The 23,178-nt window shown below is 40.0% G+C and overlaps 1 protein-coding gene across 2 annotated transcripts; it reads left to right on the top strand.

The window, feature by feature from the left end:
* Positions 1 to 8,006: 8,006 nt before the first annotated feature.
* Positions 8,007 to 17,483, top strand: tbx3a (T-box transcription factor 3a). Of its 2 annotated transcripts, none has more exons than XM_084046638.1 (7): positions 8,007 to 9,111; positions 10,070 to 10,337; positions 10,752 to 10,898; positions 12,429 to 12,505; positions 13,159 to 13,316; positions 13,940 to 14,562; positions 15,434 to 17,483. In XM_084046638.1, exons 1-7 carry the CDS (start codon positions 8,720 to 8,722, stop codon positions 15,878 to 15,880), a joined length of 2,112 nt encoding a protein of 703 aa, XP_083902764.1. In that variant the 5' UTR covers positions 8,007 to 8,719; the 3' UTR covers positions 15,881 to 17,483. The 2 variants fall into 2 exon arrangements, with proteins under 2 accessions (XP_083902764.1, XP_083902763.1); XM_084046637.1 differs by having other exon boundaries at positions 10,070 to 10,352.
* The last annotated feature ends 5,695 nt before the right edge of the window (positions 17,484 to 23,178 follow it).

Below are 23,178 nucleotides of genomic sequence, written 5' to 3'. Positions count from 1 at the left end.
ACGTTCAAATACTCCCCCTCATTACCCCAAAAAATGTCTTTATGCAAAACATCTGTGGGAACTTCAATAAATGAAAGCACAACTCCTAACCGCATCCTACTTATTTTGATTTTAATGTGGTTTTCGTGTATCGTCTAACTTAGTAAATAAGACCGGTCTCATATTTCAAATGTCACAAGTCTCTGACAACTTGTAATTTGAACACAAAAAGCAAGGCAGGCCATCAGCTTAAAAGAAACTACGGGCCTAGGTGAGTTAAGGGTATGACTGCATAACTTCAGTTTATGCAGCATAGCTGACAACAGGCCTATACAGAAACTAAACACAACTTATGTTTGGGTGGGGTGGAATTGCTGTGAATTGATCAAGTTAGCCTACTTTGGATAGTCATACATTGAAAGGAGCTGTAATAAGAACACATTTTGAATATTCAAGTGACAAATTTGGGACATACGTATGGTATTAATAGGCTATACACATGTAACGAACTAAATCGCATAGATAGCTAATTAAACGTGCATGTTCACTATACGTGACTACAAATTATCAGTAAAGGCCTAAAGACAAAGAGAGCTAAAAAAGCCCATAGGTGCCGGAATGATCATTTCTCATGGTAATAAAATAATACCAATGCCCTATAAAAAATATACAAGAACGTTTAGGATTTATCCAAACATTAACGTAATTAAAAAGCAATTAAGTTCTACAGAGAGTGTCTGCGCGTTTAATAGGCCCAAGGCATTTACAAGAGCTGTCTGCACATTTGTTGAGCAACGCAACACATTTCCAGCAAGTTAAAAACAAGGCCTGGTCTATTGTTAATTGTAAAAAAAAAAGAAAGTTGAACATATTTAATCATGGGTGTAGTTGGGATTATTTTAAAGTATGATTAAGGCGAATGAAATGTGCCTCTCTCCCTCAAGAGCAGCATAGCCTATAAGTCTAAGTCACGAAGAAGGCCCCTTGCCCAAAGGAATTATCAGTAAATATTTAGAAGCCATAATGGCCTCAAAACTTAAGGAGGGAAGCCATCCAACTCGCAGAGGAGCATGTGGGGGATTCAATTGACCGCACTCAACTTTGCCGTTTGAGCTTCGCCGCATGCACTTCAAATTGTTGTTCCCGCTACTGACAAAACCGTTAATTCACCCAGAAACAGAGGGTCAAGTTTCAGCAAAGGCAGGGGGAAAAAAGGAGCCGCCAATTTACAGAAACATTTGTATCAGACCACAAGGCTTCCACTCACAAACACCTAACTTCCACCTAACTGTGCAGCCAGGGCTCTCCTAAAATATTGACATACATCAACGAATGTTGAGAGTGGTTATTGCGTTTGAAATGTAATTTCCAGAATTATTTATTTTGATAGGAAACAGATATATATTTTTTGGTAAATCAAACCAAAATATTGGCCAGCAGGCTATTCAGTTAATCAATACTTTCTCAATAAAGAAATGCAGATTTTTGAAATGGCATGCATCATCAATTGGAGGTGCTCTTTTTATTTTTTATAAATTACATCTAATGAGTCAAGCTGATTTGTAAAGGGGGTATTTGCAACTTAAACACCTTTTCATATAAAATGCATGATTTCAGAATTAGGTCTATTTTAACCAGAAGATGTTTAAATACAGTGAAAATGAACAAATCATAAGAATGTATGCCAATTGGTTTCGCTAGCAAATCTCCAATATTTTGTCTGTGCCTAAGCCAATTGATGGCATTGAGTTAACATGTAGGCTAATTCTGTTATGTTTGATTATTGAGTTATTTAACTGCCGTGTCATGTTTCTTTTTCCTTTTTTTTCAGACATAAAGAGCATCTTTCATCCTTCAGGACTGAAGTGTTTGCAGTGGAGCTCCCTCTGAAAATGTTGGATTGAAGGATCCGGCCTAAGGCAGCACCTTTAGGGAATGGCAATTAAGGAAATCTTACTCAAAGTGAACCTGAACACCTGCAGTGTGATGTTAGCCATGAAAATGACACACCACATATCTTACAGAAAAAAAAATCTTGCCTGTCTTCTTTTGACTTCAGGGCATTGACACCCGAACATGCCATGATGAGCAGAGGTTTACATGGGCATGCAAGACCTTTCCCTGCATCCCAGAACTTTCATAAAGTCATACTTGTACATAACTGAGAATAGTCATAATGTGACGTGATTGTGGGCACAGGGATGATGAAAAAAACAAAAATCCTGATTCCCAATGTAAAATGTTATAGTACTAAGCATGGACTTAGTTTAAAGACTGGTATTGCATTTTATCCATTAACCCCAACAACTGTGCAGGTTCAGAAAACGTCTGATTGTGGGACTATACAGACATAAAAGGCATGATCCAACCATCCTCAAGCCATCAATGAAAATCAGCACTGGTTTCCCTTACCCACCCTCTCAGACTGCATGGCACTTGCTTTTCCGCCTATGGTTTTCCATTTCAAAGCTCCCTGTCTCCATGTAAATACCAAAACACAGTAATCCAATCTGACCCCATTGCAAATTTTCCAGAAACTATGGGGGGGCCCCGTTTTGACATGAGCCACACACTTATCCCACTTAACCTCTAGAGAGAAGCCACCCTAACCCCTTAGCACAAGATTCCCTTAGTAGAGGAATGCATGGCTTTATGCTGCTCTCCACTTAAAAGCACCAGGTTTCGGTCTTGGACTCAGTGACGGAGCCCTATAGCATCCTGAGACTCTGAAGTCAAAGAAAAGTAGCACAAAGCCGATGCCTATGGCAGGGGAGCTAAATGGACAGCAGATACTCCCATTAGAGCAGCTCCCTATGCCCACAATACAAACCTAAAACTGTCCCAAACTGACTGACATGGAAGACTGTGCCTCTGGACAACAAACGCATAAATACAATGGAAAAACAGTATTTATACTATATGCAAACTTAATAAAAAGAACCAGAGGACTGCTCTGTTTCCCATTTGCCATTGTTTGTTTTATAGCATGCAAAACTGGTTTCAGTAAGATTCTGTGTTCTTCAATCCAATAATAAAGATACTTATCTACAAGGGCTGACAAAGGGTGGCATGTAACGTGAAATAAATACTTCTGACAGACAGTCCACAACTTATTACCATGAACATGCATATCATACAGCTCCCAGCTGCAGCAGAGTAAACTTGACTGCTGTTTGTTGCATTATGCTCTACTGACGATGCATGCCCCTAGACTGAATTGTTCAGATAGTACTGTTTGTTCATAATAGTCCTCCTGATATTAACCCATTATTAATACATGAGGCCGATTCTGCAAATGCCTTCTAAATCAGTAGTTCTCAAACTTTCAAGATTTTTCAAAGATTTTCAAAAATAGCACATGTACAAGCTCGCAGCACGGCACGAAGTGACGCGCTGTGAGCATGTATATCTGCTATTTTTGAATAGCCAACGCAAAAATCTAAAATGACACAGATGCTTTCCCGGTTTTAATGGGATAATGTAGTTATGAACGAGAGTTGTTATTGTTTATACAGTGTAATAGCTACAGGCTAAATTGATCACGCATTTCACTTGTTTAGGAATCATTTAAAAAAAGTTACATTCCAACTGCAATATCATCATAACTTAGGACAAATAAAACAACTTATACAAACTAATTGAAATGCACTACCATTTTCCCTGTCAATCTGTATAGTCGATGCACTGTTGTCGATAAACACATCCCCTAATTAACTAAAATAGTTTTTCATCAATACCTGTACCAGGCCAGTGGAAGAATTGATGAGACCAAGGGTTGACTTGCATAAAAAATGACTGACAGGTACAAATCATTGACAGGTAAAGAGTTTATCATGCTTCCAGCAGATTGACTAAACCATACAGGCGATTCTAGAAAGTGCATTTCACAATTTCTGTCCATTTGAGCCAATAGCCCCAATGGATCAATATGAGTTGCACCTAAATCTTTGGAGTAAATGGTTACCATTTAGAAAGCCATTATAGTGTCAATTGACCCCCCCCCCAACCCCGCACGCACGCACGCACGCACGCGCACGCACACACACACACACACACACACACACACACACACACACACACACACACACACACACACACACACACACACACACACACACACACACACACACACACACACACACACACACACACACACACACACACACACACACACACACACACTTGTGTCAGGATGTCCATAATGAAGTTTGGGATCACTGAAATATAGCTGAATGGACTAACCTTGTGTTGTTTCCTTTCCATATCACGGCGAGTTAGGGCTGATGACTACCACCAGACGACGTCCTCCATTCAGCTAGGTGCCACCAAGTCTGTCCATGCTTATCATTTACAATCTGCAAATAAACAGCACAGCACACATTACATCACTTACAGCTCCATGATCAATTCTAGGAATGTCATTGATGGTTTACTTAATGAACCAACCAAGTGGTAGAGGCAGCATATAGCTTGGACATAAAGCATTGTAACCCGCATGACCACCACTTAAGCCTTACTTCGCTGCACAACAAATAGTGAAAATAGCCATTATAAACACGCTGGGAGCTTGTAGATCTGCTATTTTGGTATTTTTGAAAATGTTGAACATTTTAGAATTTTTGGTACATTTTTTTAAACTATAATGACATGCCCAAAATATAGCCGCCATGTTTATTTTGTTGTGTTTTATCGATGACATCTACAAAAAACTGGTGACACATCAGTAAAACTATGTACACATTAGGTAGGATAAGCAACTGGTTAGACTGAACAGCTGAAACATTTAAGGCATTTCTTTTCCATTTGAATGCTGTCTTTGCTCACCACATTGTGGGAAAGCAACCCTCTGCACAGTATGTGTACAACTATGTGGACAGCAGTGGACTCTACAATGTTGCTATTTATCAGACAGCGTTAAAATCCACACTGTCCTATTGCACTGCCAGGAATCACCCACCCACACAGAGTGAGAGATTTTAGAGCCTGTCTAGACAAATATACTGCCCCTTTTGATTTTGATATACATGATCACAGTGGATGTATAAGAGGCAAGCATTGACAAAGTCAGCCTCATCAATCAGTTGTGTCAGCGGAGACCTTTTTTATGGCCTCTTGGAGTCCCTGAGAGCCCTAACCCTGTAAAAGTTTATATAGTGTATTGACCATTCTCTGGGTTGCTTAGCTAATGAAGCTGCCCGGGCCAAAGAGAGACTGAAAGGCTACTGCCGTGTCAACACTGCTTCCTATTTGATGACACCTTCCACTAAATTGAAATGTGCTGCTAATGGGGGCAAGTGTTTAAAGAAGAATAAGCTCCTGTAATTGGCACAAGCCTGACCTCACATACAAAGGGGAGGCCACAAAGTCCATTGTGGACTGGTTACATTTTGGGATCTTGTCATAGGACATATATATATATATATATATATCATAATTCAGTTATACAGGTCATGTGTATTTAAATTCTTCCTGATGGGACAGAATGCTGTGACCAACAGCTCGTCATATTTTTCACTTGTACAGCAGATCGGGATCATGCAACACATAAGCCATGTCCTGTATCTCCCCTAATAATTACTGTGAGATAAACACATATGCATGTGTGTGCACGCACGCACGCACGCACGCACGCACGCACACACACACACACACACACACACACACACACACACACACACACACACACACACACACACACACACACACACACACACACACACACACACACACACACACACACACACACACACACACACACACACACACACACACCGGCCAGAGCATTACTTTAACTCTGAAAGTATAAACATTGACCTGCAATGGACATAGCAGGTCCACTGCAATTTCACTTCAAGAGTTAAATTAACACCCTGCATTTGGATTCTGAGGTATCTTCCCAGCACTAACAGCGAACTTTCATCTAGCCAAGTCTATGGCAAAGAGGATATTCCAACACTAATAACTCACAACATCATGCATTACACACATGTAGGGTATATAGCGCTAAAAGCATCCCAGGAACAAAACCAGAACATAACACTTGAAACTAGCTTCTCAGTGAAAACTTCAGGCTTGGATGATCCCGAATGGAGATTTGATTGTTTTCATTAGTGTAAAACTCAAGTAAATGTTCTCCCAAGGCTCCCAAGGAGCATGACCCCTGAGGCCCATCCACAAGTCCTCACAACACGGCTAGAGAGGTGGAGGTATCTTCTTTAAAATCAATACACTATTTTAGGCTTGCTGAATCTTTACAATGTATAAAAACAGAAAAGCAATAAGTAAACAAGATTTCTTCATAGACTCTACACATTTAACTTTTTAGGTTAACTCCAAGTGCAGGGCTCAGCAATAGAATTTCTCTGTGAACGCAGTTGCTTATTTTTATGGAATATCTAGGCCTAATGGTGAAATCAGAGGAGCCTACTCCTTAAGTGGATATCTGAGGCATTCTCAAAGATTTTGGGTTCCAATGCTCCTTGGGTCTTTGTATAGGACCTTGGAGACAGACAATTGGCTGAGAATTGATGGTCAATGTTTGTCCAGGGTGACTGACTATGGCCACCATTCTGTATAGTTTACTTGTGAAATAATCATTAGGGTTTGTTGTCGCAGGAGCCTGGCGCTGTCTAGACTGAGCATCTCTTTACAATGGAGCAATATTTTGGGATTTGATTGTGTAAGTTAGCAAAAGCTACAGCTATTCTAATTGTGTTTTGTGATATTGTAGACCAGCTCACAATATAGTATATTGTGAAAAATAAATATGCAACAAGATATGCGCTTATACAACCCATTGGCTCATAACAGGACAAAGAGTAGGCTAAAATATGACATAATTCATGGTGTTTATGCTAGATAAAAAGAAGGCAGAGCTGATAAAGATTCGTAGCAGTGTGGCCGCAAATGTATAGGCTACGTTTTTATGTCCAGTCAGACAGTGATAGATCCTATATGATTACAGCTGATAGATTACATGCATATATATCAAATGGATCCATGTGAGTAAGAGAGAGATAGACTATCATCTCTCTATGAAACGTATAGCCACACCAAATAGCACTAGCCTCTCATTAGACTGACTTACTTGTCATCCCATTTAAAAACAAAAAAACAATTAGGCTGCAGGGAAGACTAGAAATGAATATAATGAAATAAATGTGTGGTATGGGAAATGATGAAAGAATACAAGTAGATATGTATAGGCTTTATAGCTATAGTCAAAATAAATATAAAATAAAAGTAGCCACTCAACTCTAAAACACATCCTCAAAGTCAATCCACAAGATCAAATGTCATACAACGATCGGCGGACGTTTGGCCGGCGTTACAACTTCTACTGTCATATTCTTAAATATGATTAACGTTCCATATAACTTGTCATCGAGCGCCGCTCCAGTCGGCCGATCAAATGTCCCTATCGTTTCAAAATGAGATTTTTGCAGTGACGGATCCTTCCTTTATAACGCTCCGGTTAGACGAAATTAAAAGTCAGCAAAAACGCTCGGCATGTGGACCTGCGGAGCGGAATTAAGGAAGAATAATAGTCTACTCATTTATATTAATTAACGGAATATAAAACGTAATTCTTAAAAACAATAGCAACCCCGAGAATGCTGTTTACATGTTTGTGGGGGAAGCGACAGCTTCGGTGCTCTGCGTATGTACGAGAGACAACAACGCAAGCCAGAGAGAGGAGCTCTTAGCTCCGGCTTGCCTTGCTTGGCTACTCTCCCTTCGCTGGGTCCCACAGACCGACCGATAGCGCAACTATCTAATGATGTTGACATATTCACACAACATTGACGGAGGTAGTGGTGTTTCACGGCGCAAGCCTTTGAGTTTCCAAACACCTTTTTATAAGTCTGAAGTCTGTCCCCTCCACCCGACCTGTTAAAACCACGCCTACGGAGCCACACAATTGGTCCGAAAGCGTCAAAGAGCCAATCAACGGAGCCCAGGCTTCTCGTAACATGCAACACATCCATACAGTATGAAGCCTATGGCCACAGAAGCGCTAGGAAAACCTTAGTGCTGGGACCTTACCACCTCTCTCTGCCGTCAGCGGGACTCCTTTCACTGCCGTACGCTTTTGGGACTGAAATGTGTGTGTGCATAAAAGAGAGACGTATACAGCAGCGCGTGTGTGCGTGTGAGGGTGCATGTCTGGGACAAGTAAAGGCAGAGGAATTATTCGTCGCTATCGAAATATTTCAACACGTTGCTTGCTTGCGTTGCTGGAGGACTGAAGCCAATAAGAGGGGACGCATTTTAACAGGAATGCCGATATCGTAAACAGCGGCCAGAAAAGAAGCAGCAACACCGCAGTCAATTAAAAAAAGAGACTCGACCCTTCTTTTGGTTTAATTCCACTAATCTCCCAGGACACTGTGGAGCCTATAGAAAGGTGTCCGATGTCCGTCAATGTCTGAAGAAAATATTTCTCTCAACACTCTTGAAGATTAACGGAGAGAACTTTTCTTTTCTCGTTTATCTGTGCATGTCTTTAGAAGTGAGCGAACGGCAGTCGGCTCAGAATTCCCCGACAACTTGTGGAAAATACGTGGATGTTTATTTCTGACAGATTTGCGGTTGAATTTTGACCAATTTATAAACATTTAATTTCCCTTTTTATTTTATTTTTTTGGTTCTGTAGTTTGCGTCACCCGTCCTGTATACGCAGTGACAAGGCTACTGTGAATTTCTATCAAATAAAAAACACAAGCTACCAGGAACTTGGATGAGCTTCCTGATGAGAGACCCGGTCATACAGGGAGCAAGTATGGCATATCATCCGTTTATACCTCACCGGGGTCCGGAATTTGCCATGAGCGCAATGTTGGGACACCAGCCTCCTTTCTTCCCGGCCCTGGCGCTCCCTCACAACGGCTCCCTTTCACTCCCTGGCGCCCTGGGAAAGCCGATCATGGACCAGCTGATGGGAGCCGCTGAGACCGGCCTTCACTTCTCGGCTCTGGGGCACCAGGCTGCCGCAGCTCACCTTAGGCCTCTGAAGACCCTGGAACCCGAAGAGGAAGTGGAGGATGACCCTAAAGTTCACCTGGAGGCCAAGGAACTTTGGGAAACCTTCCACAAGCGAGGCACTGAAATGGTGATCACAAAATCCGGAAGGTAAATAGCAGCTTAGTGTGCATTCCCATACTATATGCGGACTGACATGCACCAGTTTAGCACTTTATGGAGGCACATTCTGATTATTCATACGCTGACAGTCCTCTCGGTCATTGATTTATTGATGGATGCTTGGAAATGTACCTCTACGGATCCTCTGACCAACATTTTGATTTCATGCATGCCTCTGGTGGCTATATATTTTTGAAATCAGTCAACTGAATACAATGTAAGTCTAGCAAAATTATCCTGCAGACACCATATTTATTTGGCCCACATAACATGCTAGTGTATAACACACTACGAAATAAGGATATAAACTATTTTAGTAGAACACCTTAGTCTGAACATTTTGTGACAAATAAGAAATGATTTAGTTGTGAAATCCTGGAAGCCTAACTTGACCCCTAGATTATGTAAGTTTGAACCTAAACTTTATACAGAAAGTTTCAAGCCAGCTTTTAACATATCTTCAATCATGATGATTACAGTTCGAATTGTGCTTAATTGTCTTTTTGTAAAAGGCCAATTTGCATCATGTATTACGCCTGTAACAAATTAATATTCAATCCAATATTTTAAGCAATAGCCTACTTCCAATTACCCGAGGGTTGTGTACATTCTGAAGCTGTTTTGTTATAGTCAGCCATTATTAATTCTAAACCTATAGCACCCTCATAGTTGAAATAACAGAATATTTGATGATTACTTTTAATACATTTTAATAACCAACCATCAGTGTGTGCAGCCCTGACAAAATGATTTTCGTCATCACGGCGCCATTCAAAGATGGCTGCTCCGTGTGTGTGTGTGTGTGTGTGTGTGTGTGTGTGTGTGTGTGTGTGTGTGTGTGTGTGTGTGTGTGTGTGTGTACACTCGTGCGTAATAGAGCATTACAAAAAATAAGTTTGAATCACATTTATGATCATAATTCTTATTATTTCCTTCTTCCCCACAGGCGAATGTTTCCCCCTTTCAAAGTGAGATGCACTGGCTTGGACAAGAAGGCAAAATACATTCTTTTGATGGATATTGTTGCAGCAGACGACTGCAGGTATAAATTTCATAATTCGCGCTGGATGGTGGCAGGGAAGGCCGACCCCGAAATGCCAAAGCGGATGTACATTCACCCGGACAGTCCAGCTACTGGTGAACAATGGATGTCAAAAGTCGTCAATTTTCACAAACTCAAGCTGACAAATAACATTTCCGACAAGCATGGATTTGTAAGTTCAGCTAATGTGTGTAATTCTTATTTCTTATTTACGCACCTTCACACGTAGCTCATTGAATATACATATATTTTGCATGTCAGTATTACCTTACTATACTTTACCATAAGTATCAAAAATGTCGATCTGTATTTGTTGACATTATTTGGGGTGAAATATGGACTGCAATAATATTAAGGCTTCTATTACTTGCTTATAATGCATGAATCACTATCGTTAAATTGAAAATGTAATCCATTGTAAGACTTAATAATACCCCACCATGAGTCAAAAGTCATGGCTTTCTAATTGTCATTCTAGCCATAATGTTTTAGATTAAATATTGTGCATAGGAAGTGTATTGCAACAACGATTACATAATCACATCTAACAACAGTGTATTACACGTGTTTTTTTTCTCTGATACAGACCATTCTAAACTCCATGCACAAATACCAGCCCCGATTTCACATCGTGAGGGCCAACGATATACTCAAACTCCCCTACAGTACATTCAGGACTTATGTTTTCCCTGAAACGGACTTCATCGCTGTGACTGCATATCAAAATGACAAGGTGAGGGAAATTAGTGTTTTGTTTAGTTTTTTTCTTGAAATGCTTTTTCAAGATATAGCTGAAGCAGAAAAATGCAATCTGAGTTTTAATGCGCTGAATGTGTCATGAACCCTTGGCCTTTGCATTCCCCCTTTGCTTTCCCATTTTGTTGTCATGAAATATGAATGACATAGGCTGTTTGAGCTTGTTTAGACTTTAGAGAGGGATATAAACCTCTTGTTCAACATGGATGGCTATAGCATTGATTCTCAAAGTGGGGTCCGGGGACCCCCAGGGGTCCTTGGCGGGGTATCAGGGGGTCCCCAGCTAAAATAAGTTAATATAGCGTCACAATCATTTTAACCACTTTAATGATTATTGTATACTTTGGCTATGCAAAAAATAGCAGATCTACAAGCTTATATCTGCTATTTTTGAAAAATCGTGAACTCGCAAATCTTTGAATCTATATTTATATATTTAAGCCAACATTTGTATCTCAAATCTTTGCTTCTAGGGATCCCTGGAACTAAATATTTTGGATAGGGTCCGTGCCCAAATTCATATAATTTTGGGGGTCCTTGACATGGAACATTTTGAGAACCACTGGGCTATAGGAAATTCAGAATTCCCAAGAATGTATGTCATACACAGCAGGCTATGTAGGCCTACAATTTATCTAATCACATGGAAAGGATTTAGCACCAAAACAACCTCGCACTCCCTCTCGCTATACCTCCGTGTGTACGTGTTTGTGTGCCCTGTACGCGTGCGCGACAAGAGGGGGGTGTGGGTGAGAAAAAGAGAGGGGGAACTCAATGTGCAGTGGAGCAGAGCAAAAAAAAGAAGAAAGGGGAGCATTTTGTTTGTAACAGCCTGGGCTGGTAACATTTTGTTCCATATGTGACATAGAGCTAATCAAAATCATCTCTCACGCTAGGTTTTTGATATCAAAGAGAGAGGAAGGTTAAGTGTTACTTCTGGCCACCGGTGTCAGGCAAAAAAGGGAAACATAAGGGAGAAAAAGGAAAAAAGGGGGTTGTATAGGAAAGGTTATAGGCTAAATGTTTTGCAGGAATCTGGGCTGAGAAGTATAGCCAATGTTGCCAAATTATGTACATACTGGATGAGAGGGAGAGGGGAGGGGCGGCAGTGGGAGAGGAAGTAAGGAGGGAATTCTGCAGGGGTTTACACACTGAAACACAGCATATTGTACAATGACGAACAATCCTCCCAAAGGTGGGAGGGCGTCTTCTTCTCTCCACACACACACACACACACACACACACACACACACACACACACACACACACACACACACACACACACACACACACACACACACACACACACACACACACACACACACACACACACACAATATTTTTCTTTTGTTGGTAATAATTCCCATCGTTTGAGATGAAGAAATGTACCTTAATGCTAAACATTATAGTCTGTATCTAAACGACGAAGAACAGTATAAACCTTTATGAAGAAGCTTAAGTTTAATTGCATATTTAGGCTCATGTATTTATTTTTTTATGATTGCAGATAACCCAGCTGAAAATTGACCATAATCCTTTTGCGAAAGGATTCCGTGACACCGGAAATGGGAGACGGGAAAAGAGGTAAAAAGAAAGGATAAAACGATCCTTACTGCAGCAAAAAATGTGTGACACCTGTTGTGTTGTCGAATTTTATATATGGGGACAGACGGTTTAGTGAATTCCAAAGAGCAGCATGACGATCGCGTTAATCCACGAAGGATTTTTTTCCCCACTAATGATAGAGATTAGTTTACTTTTATGAGAGAAAACAAATATATAGATACCATTCTGTTGTGAAAAATACACGGGGGAAAAACATTGTTTATGTTTAGGTTATTTTCGTTAAGTATTTATCTAAACATTAATTGTGTGGGCTACAAATGTTTCTGAATTGTGGCTAAAAGGTTCTGTGAAATCTGAAATAAAAATTAATCCACAAATTGGCGTGAATTGAGACAATTGCTACATTATGGGCTTGTCATATTCTCATCTATTCTTGTACAGCTAAATTGCTCGCTATGATGTAAAGTAAGCAGTCACCAGTGTTCATTTATCCATTTGTAGGCTACTCTCGGAGTTAATTAAAATTAACACTGGTGATTTTACTGTGTGTGTGGTGTGTCTAGTTTTAATCGAGCAGGTCTCACTATGAGCCGTCCTTACTCCTTGCACAGATAGCCTACTTTTTTAACGTGAGAACAGTGCCGATCATAACCTGCGTGGCTTATGTATAGGAAACAGCTGGCGCTGCAGTCCATGCGCTCCTATGAAGACCATCAGAAGAAAGAGAATGGGGCTTCAGACGACTCGTCTGGCGAACAGGCTTCGTTTAAGTGTTTTGGTCAGGCCTCGTCCCCTGCGGTGTCTACCGTGGGGCCTCCTCATCTGAAAGGTACGCTGATGTGTTGCATAATCTATGGTGTCAATCATAGGTTTGAGATGTCCAGTGCAATAAAATGGAATAAAGACTATCATATTTATTGAATATTTTCTGTGCACACTGCGAGTGAAATGTATTCGGAGTGCAGTGCTTGAACTGGATTTGGCACACTTAACACAGTCTTGGAAAAAATATGCATAGGCTATCACATTTGTTTTTCAGTACTTAGCCAATATACACATATAAATCGAATGGACTTATATTTTTACATGACAAACTATTCATACCCTTAATACATTTTTTAGGGTTATCTAAAATGCTAATTACATGGTTAGCAAATACAAAAAGACAATGCATGCAATTTGTCTCTTAATGCCTCAACACAATAGTGTGCATAACACATGTTTACATTGTAATGCAATTTAGTGTCTTATACCACTTTCTCAATTGGTTAGACCTCAGATATGCGGATCAAGTGAAGACACTGTTCCGATTGCAGGCTCCAAAACCAAACGGATTAAGAGTTCATGTTTAGGCTTAAACACAGTGGAGAAACACACGGACTACAGATCACAAAATATGGATCATAAAAACTAATCACATATGTGTCATTTTTGTCCCTCTCATTTTGGTAGATTTCTGCGACAGTGATGAGGACAGTGATGACGAGAGCAAAGACGGCAACACCAAAGATGGTCCCGATTCTAGCAAGATTTCCACGACCACGGAGGACGGGAAGGATCACGAAGCGAGTCCGGCCAAGTCTCATCAGTTTGTCAGCAGTGACTCCACCAGCAGGCCTAGAACTGAGAAAAGCCAAGCAGATTCACGACAGAGCCCCATCACCCTCATCTCCAGCACAACCCGTTCTGGGGAAGACCTCAAGAGCCCCAGCAGGGACCCGCCTAAAGGAGAGGAGTGCAGGCCCATAAAGGACACTTTTATGCCTTTGACTGTTCAGACTGACAGTGCGCACTTGGGTCACGGTCATTTGCATAATTTTGGATTTCCAACGGGTCTAACAGGACAGCAGTTTTTCAATCACTTAGGGGGAGCGCATCCTTTTCTCTTGCACCCCGGTCAGTTCAACATGGGGGGCGCTTTCTCAAACATGGCCGCAGGCATGGGTCCCTTACTAGCAGCGGTTTCATCTGGTGGAGTTAGCGCCATGGATACGGCAAGCATGGCGTCACCCCAAAGCTTGACAGGAGCGCATGGCCTGCCTTTTCATCTGCAGCAACATGTCTTGGCATCACAGGTAAAACCTGTTTCATTAGCCCTTATAGCACCACTGTTTCCCGGAGACTTTTCTTTATATTTCGCCAATTGCCTCAGCTCCAATAGGCTAGTGTCACTTCCATCAGTTTCTTTCATTAAGACAGATTATAATTTAGTTGTTTATGGTGTGTGTGCAAGCATGTGTCTTGTTTAGTCAATTTAACGTAATTCAGTGAAACATTAGCCAATTGTATTTTGACTGATTAAATTATAAAGCACACTTCATTACATTTCCTTGGGCACAGTTATGGATTTAAATTGTGTCAATTCTTTATAACAACAGATGGTTAAGTGGTTAAGACGCTAGAAGACCACCTAGGCACTGCAAACCTGGTGTTAGGGCATGGTGTTGATATGAGCTCATTAATTCTGTGTTTTGGAGGCAAAATGGCGAATGTTTTAAAACCCCTTCCTGATTTGGGGAGGGAAACAACATGGTTTAATACAGAACAGATCTGCCTTTTTCATGTAGCCTACAGTCTCAAAGGATGTTAGCACTAACAGCTCCAAAGTCCTGTTTCTGTTGTTTATTATGCGGGATTAGACTTTGAGATTATTATTTAATTTTGTGCCTAAATTAACAATTAAAGAGCTGTAAAGTTGTAAAGTTTCTCGTAATCGATTATAGGCTCATGCATTATAAAAATGTATTAGCTCATTGGGGTCTAGGCTTGTGTTAACTACACATACTAGACAGTCTCTCCAACGTCATTACAAAACGTTAGTGTGAATGTTAACTTTATCGATGGTTATGTGTCTCGTGTCTAAACGCTCACTGTGGGATATGAGTGTGTGTATCATTTTAACACCAAACAGGGGACTCACGCTCAGTCCTCTTTTTTTCCCCACAGGGCCTTGCCATGTCTCCTTTTGGGAGTCTGTTCCCCTATCCCTACACGTACATGGCAGCAGCCGCCGCTGCTCAATCCGCCGCTGCTCAGTCGTCGGTCCACCGGCATCCCTTCCTGAACGCGGTGCGCCCTCGCCTCCGGTACAGCCCCTACTCCATCCCCATGAGCGTGCCGGACAGCACGTTGCTCACCACCGCGATGCCCTCCATGGCCGGCCCCGGTAGTGCTGCTGATCTGAAGGGAGACGGCGACCACGTCTCCGCTGCTACCCTGGATTCCACGTGCGAGGTAACCAGCCGCTCCTCCACCATTTCGTCGGGCTCGGTCTCCATGTCTCCGAAAACGTGCAGCACGGAGAAAGACGGCGCCAACGAGCTGCAGAGCATACAGCGGCTGGTCAGTGGACTCGATTCGAATCAAGACAGGCCGCGGAGCGTGTCGCCATAGACCTTTCTCCACGCAGTAAAATCCTCAGTGTTAATTTAACTCTGAGAGAGTATAAATGGAACCAAATGGAGCCTTACGGGTCCATTTGGTCCCATCTATACTCTCTCAAGAGTTACGAATGGATACATTTAACACTGAGGATTTTACTGTGCACGTGCTTATCGTTTTAGTTTTTGTTGTTCTTGTGATGAAAATGTTGACAGTGATGAAGACATTAACAGCTGGACGATGCCCTCTTTAGATTAATGCGGGTTTAAAATGAAAAACTCAGACTGTTGGACATTTTAGATTTTTTAAATGCACTTTGGTTAAATACACACCTGATTATGTATAATTCTGTCTTTGTTAAATTAAACAATACTTCCTTTATTATTTTTTACTTTATATATTTTTTCCTGTTAGGCCTATTTGATTACCATACAAGTATTGAAACGGGAAGTGTTGGCTGGCATGGATGTGACTCACAGATGTATAGGAGAAGTTGCTGCTGTGTCCTATCTCCTATAAACTTTATTATAGGCCGACACGTGTTGCTGAGACAACTACATTTGTTTGGATAAATATGCACTCTGGTTTTGCTTATTTGAATTCACCTTCCGTATTCCTTATAAAGACTGCTGTATTTTGTTGTAACCTATTAATTGGTCGGAAATACTAACTTCTAAATCCTATCTATCATTACGCTCTAGATAGGTCAAACTTTGCATGGGCCCTTGAAAGCCATCACAGCTCTCTCTCTCTCGACTGACGTTGTTTTAACAATCAAATTGATATACGACAACCAAGAAAAAACGATTTGTTTGAAATATATTTCACTCACTCCTCTGTTGATAACTTTTTCTATTCAATTCGGTTCAACGTTTTCAAACGAATTTGTTGTGATTCATATACATCGTTTAAAATCAATATTCTGGCACTTGTTCAAATGAGCCAGGAATAAAGAACCGAGGTTATGGCATATAGCCTCTATACGAGTGTTGGAGACTGCCCTAAGCATGCTGAATTTAGCCTATATTCACCGGGCAAAGGGATTCTGAAATTCAATTAAAAGGTAGTATTGGTTTTAACTGTAAATAGTGCTATATAAAATATTTATGTAATTATTTCATATTGATATTGCGTGTAAATACGATGGAGTAGTTTGTTTTAGGGATCTGTTCTTAATTTATTGTCGATATACCTGTGTAAAGATAGTTTGTGGGCTATTATCCTTCTTTTTGCCATCTACATTTTATATCCCCCTACATATGGATTCCCCCTTTACCCCAAATATCCACAGAACTAGTTATTCACACTCACGTGCCATTGTGCTTTCACCTTTACCTGTTGTTTGTGTGTGAAGTGCTACTGTTCTAATGGATGAAAAAGCGACAACACACTGCACCATATGGCTTGAAGAAAAAAAAAGTTTTCTTTTTGAGAAGAGAAAAGGTGTCGTCAAAAGTGGACTATTTTTCTGATATTCAAATACATTTGCAGCCTGATAGTGAAAGTGCCGCATCTAATCGAAATATGAAGGTTTCTCTTGTGTTTCTTAAGGTTTCAGTGGGTTATGTTGTATTGGATTCATGTCTAGTTTACAACATCAACATCGTGTTCTTGAAAGTTTCAATAAAACGTTGAAATGCAGTCTCAAAATGTGTCCCTCGCTTTATGTCAATGTGGTAGACATAATTTGATTTATTACGTCAACGCCGCATATACAAAATAGTATAGGCCTATATAGATATGGCGTTAGGATATGTCACTCAACCGTTCAATTTAGAGAAGCCTTTTTGTTTAGTTTTTCGACCCACTCTAGTCCACTTCAGTAAGCACATGTCATAGATAGATATCATATCAGTTTAGACTGCGTTCAAAGAGTTCAATTAAGATAAGTCTTGGGAGAGAAACAGATCCTCTCAGTTCCAGCTATCATACCTGAAATTCCTACCTGGACAAGGGGTCGCGCAAAACCAACTTTGAGCACGTTTTTATGGGCCCGCAGAGTCGCCTATGATTGTTTATTTCAGTCAACTTGAGGCCTCAAGAATGTAAAATAACTGGATTGCCCTCTCCATTGCGCCTGGAGTCATGAGTTTATCAACATCATATCTTTATTTGTATATTGTATAGTTAATATGTAACCAGCATGGCGCTAGGGAATTGGGGTAAACACGACACCAACTATCTCAATTGTTCTGTCTTATTGCTCACCTGGCGCCTTCGATGGGCTATCTACTCGACTTTATTGCACGGAAGGCGGCGGTGCGTCTGCAATAATGCCCAACAGGAATCTCACTTTGGCGCGCCAGACGCAACGCCCCCACGTGGCCACAGCCGCGGTTACCACAGCGATAAGAAACCACAGGACAAGCCCCGGGTGAGAGCTTATTGCGGAGTCAAGTGATAAGGTTATATGCTCAGCAAAACCCTGAGTGATAGTGTTGGTTTAACTCCGAGAGTGCCGCTATAAAGTCAACACTCAGGATTTTGCTGAGTTGGGATATCATCCGCTGCAATTACCAAATGAGCAAAGTAAAAGAAATAGGCCTATCCTGCGTCAATTATGGCCCGAGTGGTTTAAGAATACAACAAAATCAGCTGTCGACATAGCCTCACGCTACCATTAGCAAGTTCAACATGCTTCATGACTCCTCTGGGTAAAAACAATAAGAGTGGAATCTGTTATTTATTTCATGGTGGCCTACATTTTACACAGCTTTTGGTTTATAGATATTCTTTAGACTCACTGTTTGACCATAAACATTTAAAACACTATAACTCCATACATCTCTAACAGACGAGCGGTTATATCCTATGATGTACATGGACTATATAAATATATATATATACTAGAAGGCTATACTGACGTATAGGCTATAATGCGTGCGCACACACCCCGAGATATGACACAGAGGGGAATCGGGATATATATTATAAGAGCAAAATGTCGTGTGTGCCAAACATATATATATGTAGGCCTATATCCACTGTAATTCAGTCACGGCAATTGCCCCAACATATCACTTTCAATTATCTGAGAATGAGGGTCAAAGACACGAGGAGAGTATAAGCCTATTCTTTGGCTATCTCTGTTACATTCCCATTTAATATCATACAATCTCCATTACGCATGCACCTGCCAGCTTTGGCGTAGGCTGCAGCTCCCTGGAGGCCCGGTTTACACCGATAGCAAGCGCACTTTGCACTAATCCGCACACCTGTGCAGTCGCGTTTTCACACGGAGTTGTTTTTTTCCCCCCACACTGACTGGGATGAATTCAGGACAGGGATCATGATCAACGTGTCCGTCCACGGATAAATGTGTCCATGACACATTCTTGTTTTTTTTTGGTTTTTTTTTTACATAACATTATAATCTCTTAATTTGAGTGTCAGTGTCAGTCTGTGGGTTTTCTTCAGAATATATATGACACTGATTTACTATGACACTAAGGCACACAAGGAGTCCACTAGGACAGTGGTTCTCTAACTATTTATTTTCAACGAGCCCCATAACTCTGAGAGTGCACAAATGGAACCAAATAGACCCGTATGGGTCCATTTGGTTCCATGTTGTGCACTCTCAGAGTTACAGACCTGTAAAGTTAATTTAAGGCTAGCTCTTTATGTGTTGCTTGCTGGTAATATTATTGTCTGCTCATTTGTATGTCCATGACAAAAAATGAATTTTCACAACAAGCCAGCATGGCGATGATCTCTGATTCAGGACAGTCCTGTTGTTGAATGTGTGCTCCAAGGACTTCTTCCGTGTTTCTGTAGGCCACCACTGTTAATTGAATTGAAATATGATATCTGTCTCCTTACGCCAGTGAGTGAGTCACCTTCAGTGTGTAAAAAACATGTGTCTAAAATGGGAGGAGGGTTGGAAGTGTCCTTTAGATATTTGCCAACTGTCTAGTAGCCTACTGACCAGTAGCCTCGCTGAACGCATGCCATGAGTCTGTTGCGCCACCCAGTGGCAGTTTCTGCTGCTCTTCTGTTACTGTCCATCCGTGACCTGTCCTTCACCAGATTAGAACACTTGTGTTTTTTCACTTATACTTTACCTTGCCAAGAAAAGGCCTGACTCAGTCATATGCTTACTCTTTTTAAGTCCTTTAATATACCAGAATCAGCCCAAACTCTACGCAGCATTATCGTATACTCGCATTTCAAAACCAATTAATCTAGGTTAAATGTCCATATTTTCAATCAACTTTTAGTGCTATTTATTTTTCGAATGCACTTTAGTGGTTCATTTGAATTTTGACTGTTTTAAACTGATGACACTTAAAAATAAGCAATAAAAAGTCAAAAAGACAAATAAAGCTATGTTTTGATATACAGATAGGCCTATGTACTAAATTTCACGAAAAGGGAGTAAACCCAGTAGCAAAATAAAACACATATACACTCTTATAGATACATATATTTCTTTATTAATCAATTAACTAACTAATATCAATTCATTAAACCAAATTACTCACTGAGTAATACTCTATCAAGTGACTAGTAAATGCTCAAATAACTATTTGCTACATATATATGCAAATATTATTATTATTATAAATCCTGTAAATTAAACTAACTTATTACATTAATAACTGAAAATAACAAATGAAATGGGTTTCTAAAGGTTAAATGGTTGCACAATACAGCCCATGAAATACTCTTATTATATTTTAATTTAAAAGCTGTTGTGTGGAATATTACATCTCATTAATGTTTACTAAATATAATAATATAGCTAGTTGTATAATAATAATAATAATAATAATAATAATAATAATAATAAAGAAAGTTGAATCTATTTTAGAGTCTGATCTCTGGGCATTATTGACTGAGAGCAGCAGCAAAAGTCTATAGTTTGTTGCACATTTAACCTCTTAAGACCAATATACTTTGTCATATAAATAGTGAAAATATCTTCATGCTTACAGTTTGTTGCATCACGGCACATTGTGAACTGGTAGATCTGCTTTTTTCACTATGTTTGAACATTTTTGAAAAAATGTAGAAAACCTGTGACATTTTTGTTGTTGTTGCATATTTGAAAAACATATTGGCAATCTTTGACATTTTTGGAAAAAAACTGAAAAACTGAAAATGTTTGATTTTTTTGGGGAAAAAATAATTTCTTGGTGATTATTGGTTAAGAATCCTGAGTAAGCAATATGTATATAACGACTTTATCACTTTGTGTTGAATTATGTTATTCATATAGCATAAACATACTGAATAGTTGATTATAAAATCTTATGTCTCTATTTAAGAAAAACTAAAAAAATACATATTAATTACATCGGGAGCACACTCCCTCCTCCTTCCCTGAAAGTTTTGCAAGGAGTTGCAACATTTAGCTGTCATATGAAGTTATTCATGTCAACTGAATAACTGTTGTATATTTCCATAAATACAGAGCAACACTGTAGAAACATCACATTGCTGTAACTGCATCTTGAAGAGACTCCATTAACAGTTAGCTGAGTAAAAGATTAATCGATTAAAGATTAAAACAAAAAACTGCAGTCTCAAGAGAGTTGTCATCTCAGCAAGATGAGGAAACTCTTTCATCGAAACGCAAACGATTACTCTGTTTTTATTATACTGTAGTATTGGTCAAGGACGTCAAAATCGATATCTATCAGATGCCTTTCTGAAAATATTTTGTGCCAGGGACCTTCTCTCCCTTGAGATAAGAGTTGTGTTAAAAAAAAATCTAAATTATTCTAAAATGTGAAACACTTTTTCAAGATTTTTTGAAAACTTTCAAAAATAGCAGATCTACAAGCTCAGAATGCCTTGCATCGCTGTGAGCTTGCAGATTGTCTATTTTTGAATAGCCGAAGTATAGGTTAAAGTGGTTAATATGATTGTGATCATGTTATACCAACTAATGTTGCTGGGGAGCCCCTGGAACCCATGCATTAAAGGACCCCTGGGGGTCCCCGGACCCCACTTTGTGAAGCGCTGTTTTATTAGATCATTGTGTCTTTGAAGTTTGAAGTGTTGTACAGTACTGTATCTAAAGCATGTTCCCCCTTGCGTACGATAAAATAAATCTTGGGACTGCAAATAATATAAGCATTGTTTCCAAGATAAACTTCGAGAAAGCCTGGTGGCCTGCAGATGAGCATATTCATGACATTGTTGATCGATGAGTCTCTCTTGTGTGCGGAGACAAAAGAATGTACTGTAGATCAATCTGATTAAGCATTTCTCACACACACACACACACACACACACACACACACACACACACACACACACACACACACACACACACACACACACACACACACACACACACACACACACACACACACACACACTTTTACATGCACATGTTTGCATGTAAAAGCACACAGTGTCATCATCACATATCCATCAAAAAGCCCCACATACACATTCACAAATGAATAACTGAACACACAACATCATGAGACAAAACTGTTTCGACTGATTTCAAGTGAAATATTCTATTCAACACATTTTTTTGTATCGTAAGTTTGTAACATTTATGACTAATTCCATTACAGCTTCTTACACTGTTATTGAACTCATTGTTTCTGACAAATGTTTATGCACTTATGTTTCCTAAATCAAGTTTTCTCAACGAGGGGTCCAGGGATCACCAGGGGTCTCTTATGGGTCTGCGAATGGACCCTTATGGGTCTGAAAGTGTGTCAGTGTACAAATGGAACCAAATGGACCATTCAGGGCTTATTTGGTACACTCTCATGAGTTAAATAAACACGGAGGATATCACAGTGTAGATTTGGGGTCCCAGAGAATACAAATTGTATCAAACTCAGGGTCCTTGAAACGGAAAGTCTTATAAGACAAACTGTCCTAAAAGCTTAAAAGAATCTGCACGCATTGTTAGAGTCTATATAGCAGATACTGTATATAAAAAAGTGCAGGTGACATTCACCTACACTCTCTCTGAGTTAACACCCATGATTACTGTTCAAAAAGGCGGTTGGATGTTTCCTTCCATTTGATTTGGAATAAAAGTTGTTCAAGTCTATTTAACCTATATACTTGTCATTCGACAAATAGCAAAAATATCTGATCTACAAGCTCCCAGTGTATCACATCTCAACACATGGTGAACTTGTAGATTGGCTATTTTCAGTATTTTTGAAAAACTTTGAAAGAATGAGAGAAAAAATAGTCTTTTATTTTTTAGAATTTTAGAAAAGTGACAGGAAATCAAGTAAAAGGGGGAGGCATGCAATACAGATGTCAAACATTACCCAGTCAACTACTGTACCAGTGCGCCCCCTTATGGACATATTTTTTGCTTGAGT

This window comes from Gymnoscopelus microlampas (genome assembly GCF_963454915.1).
Source record: "Gymnoscopelus microlampas genome assembly, chromosome: 21".
Lineage (NCBI taxonomy): Eukaryota > Metazoa > Chordata > Actinopteri > Myctophiformes > Myctophidae > Gymnoscopelus > Gymnoscopelus microlampas.
Note: the sequence above shows the minus strand (reverse complement) of the source record. Positions and strands in the feature narration are given on the sequence as shown.

Bases quoted from the DNA above. Each gene is read 5' to 3' on its own strand.
- tbx3a (XM_084046637.1), top strand. From the start codon at position 8,720: ATGAGCTTCCTGATGAGAGACCCGGTCATACAGGGAGCAAGTATGGCA. The intron at 10,353-10,751 runs GTGTGTAATTCT...TCTCTGATACAG, and splicing joins GATTTGTAAGTTCAGCTAAT to ACCATTCTAAACTCCATGCA. The intron at 13,317-13,939 runs GTACGCTGATGT...TCATTTTGGTAG, and splicing joins GGGGCCTCCTCATCTGAAAG to ATTTCTGCGACAGTGATGAG.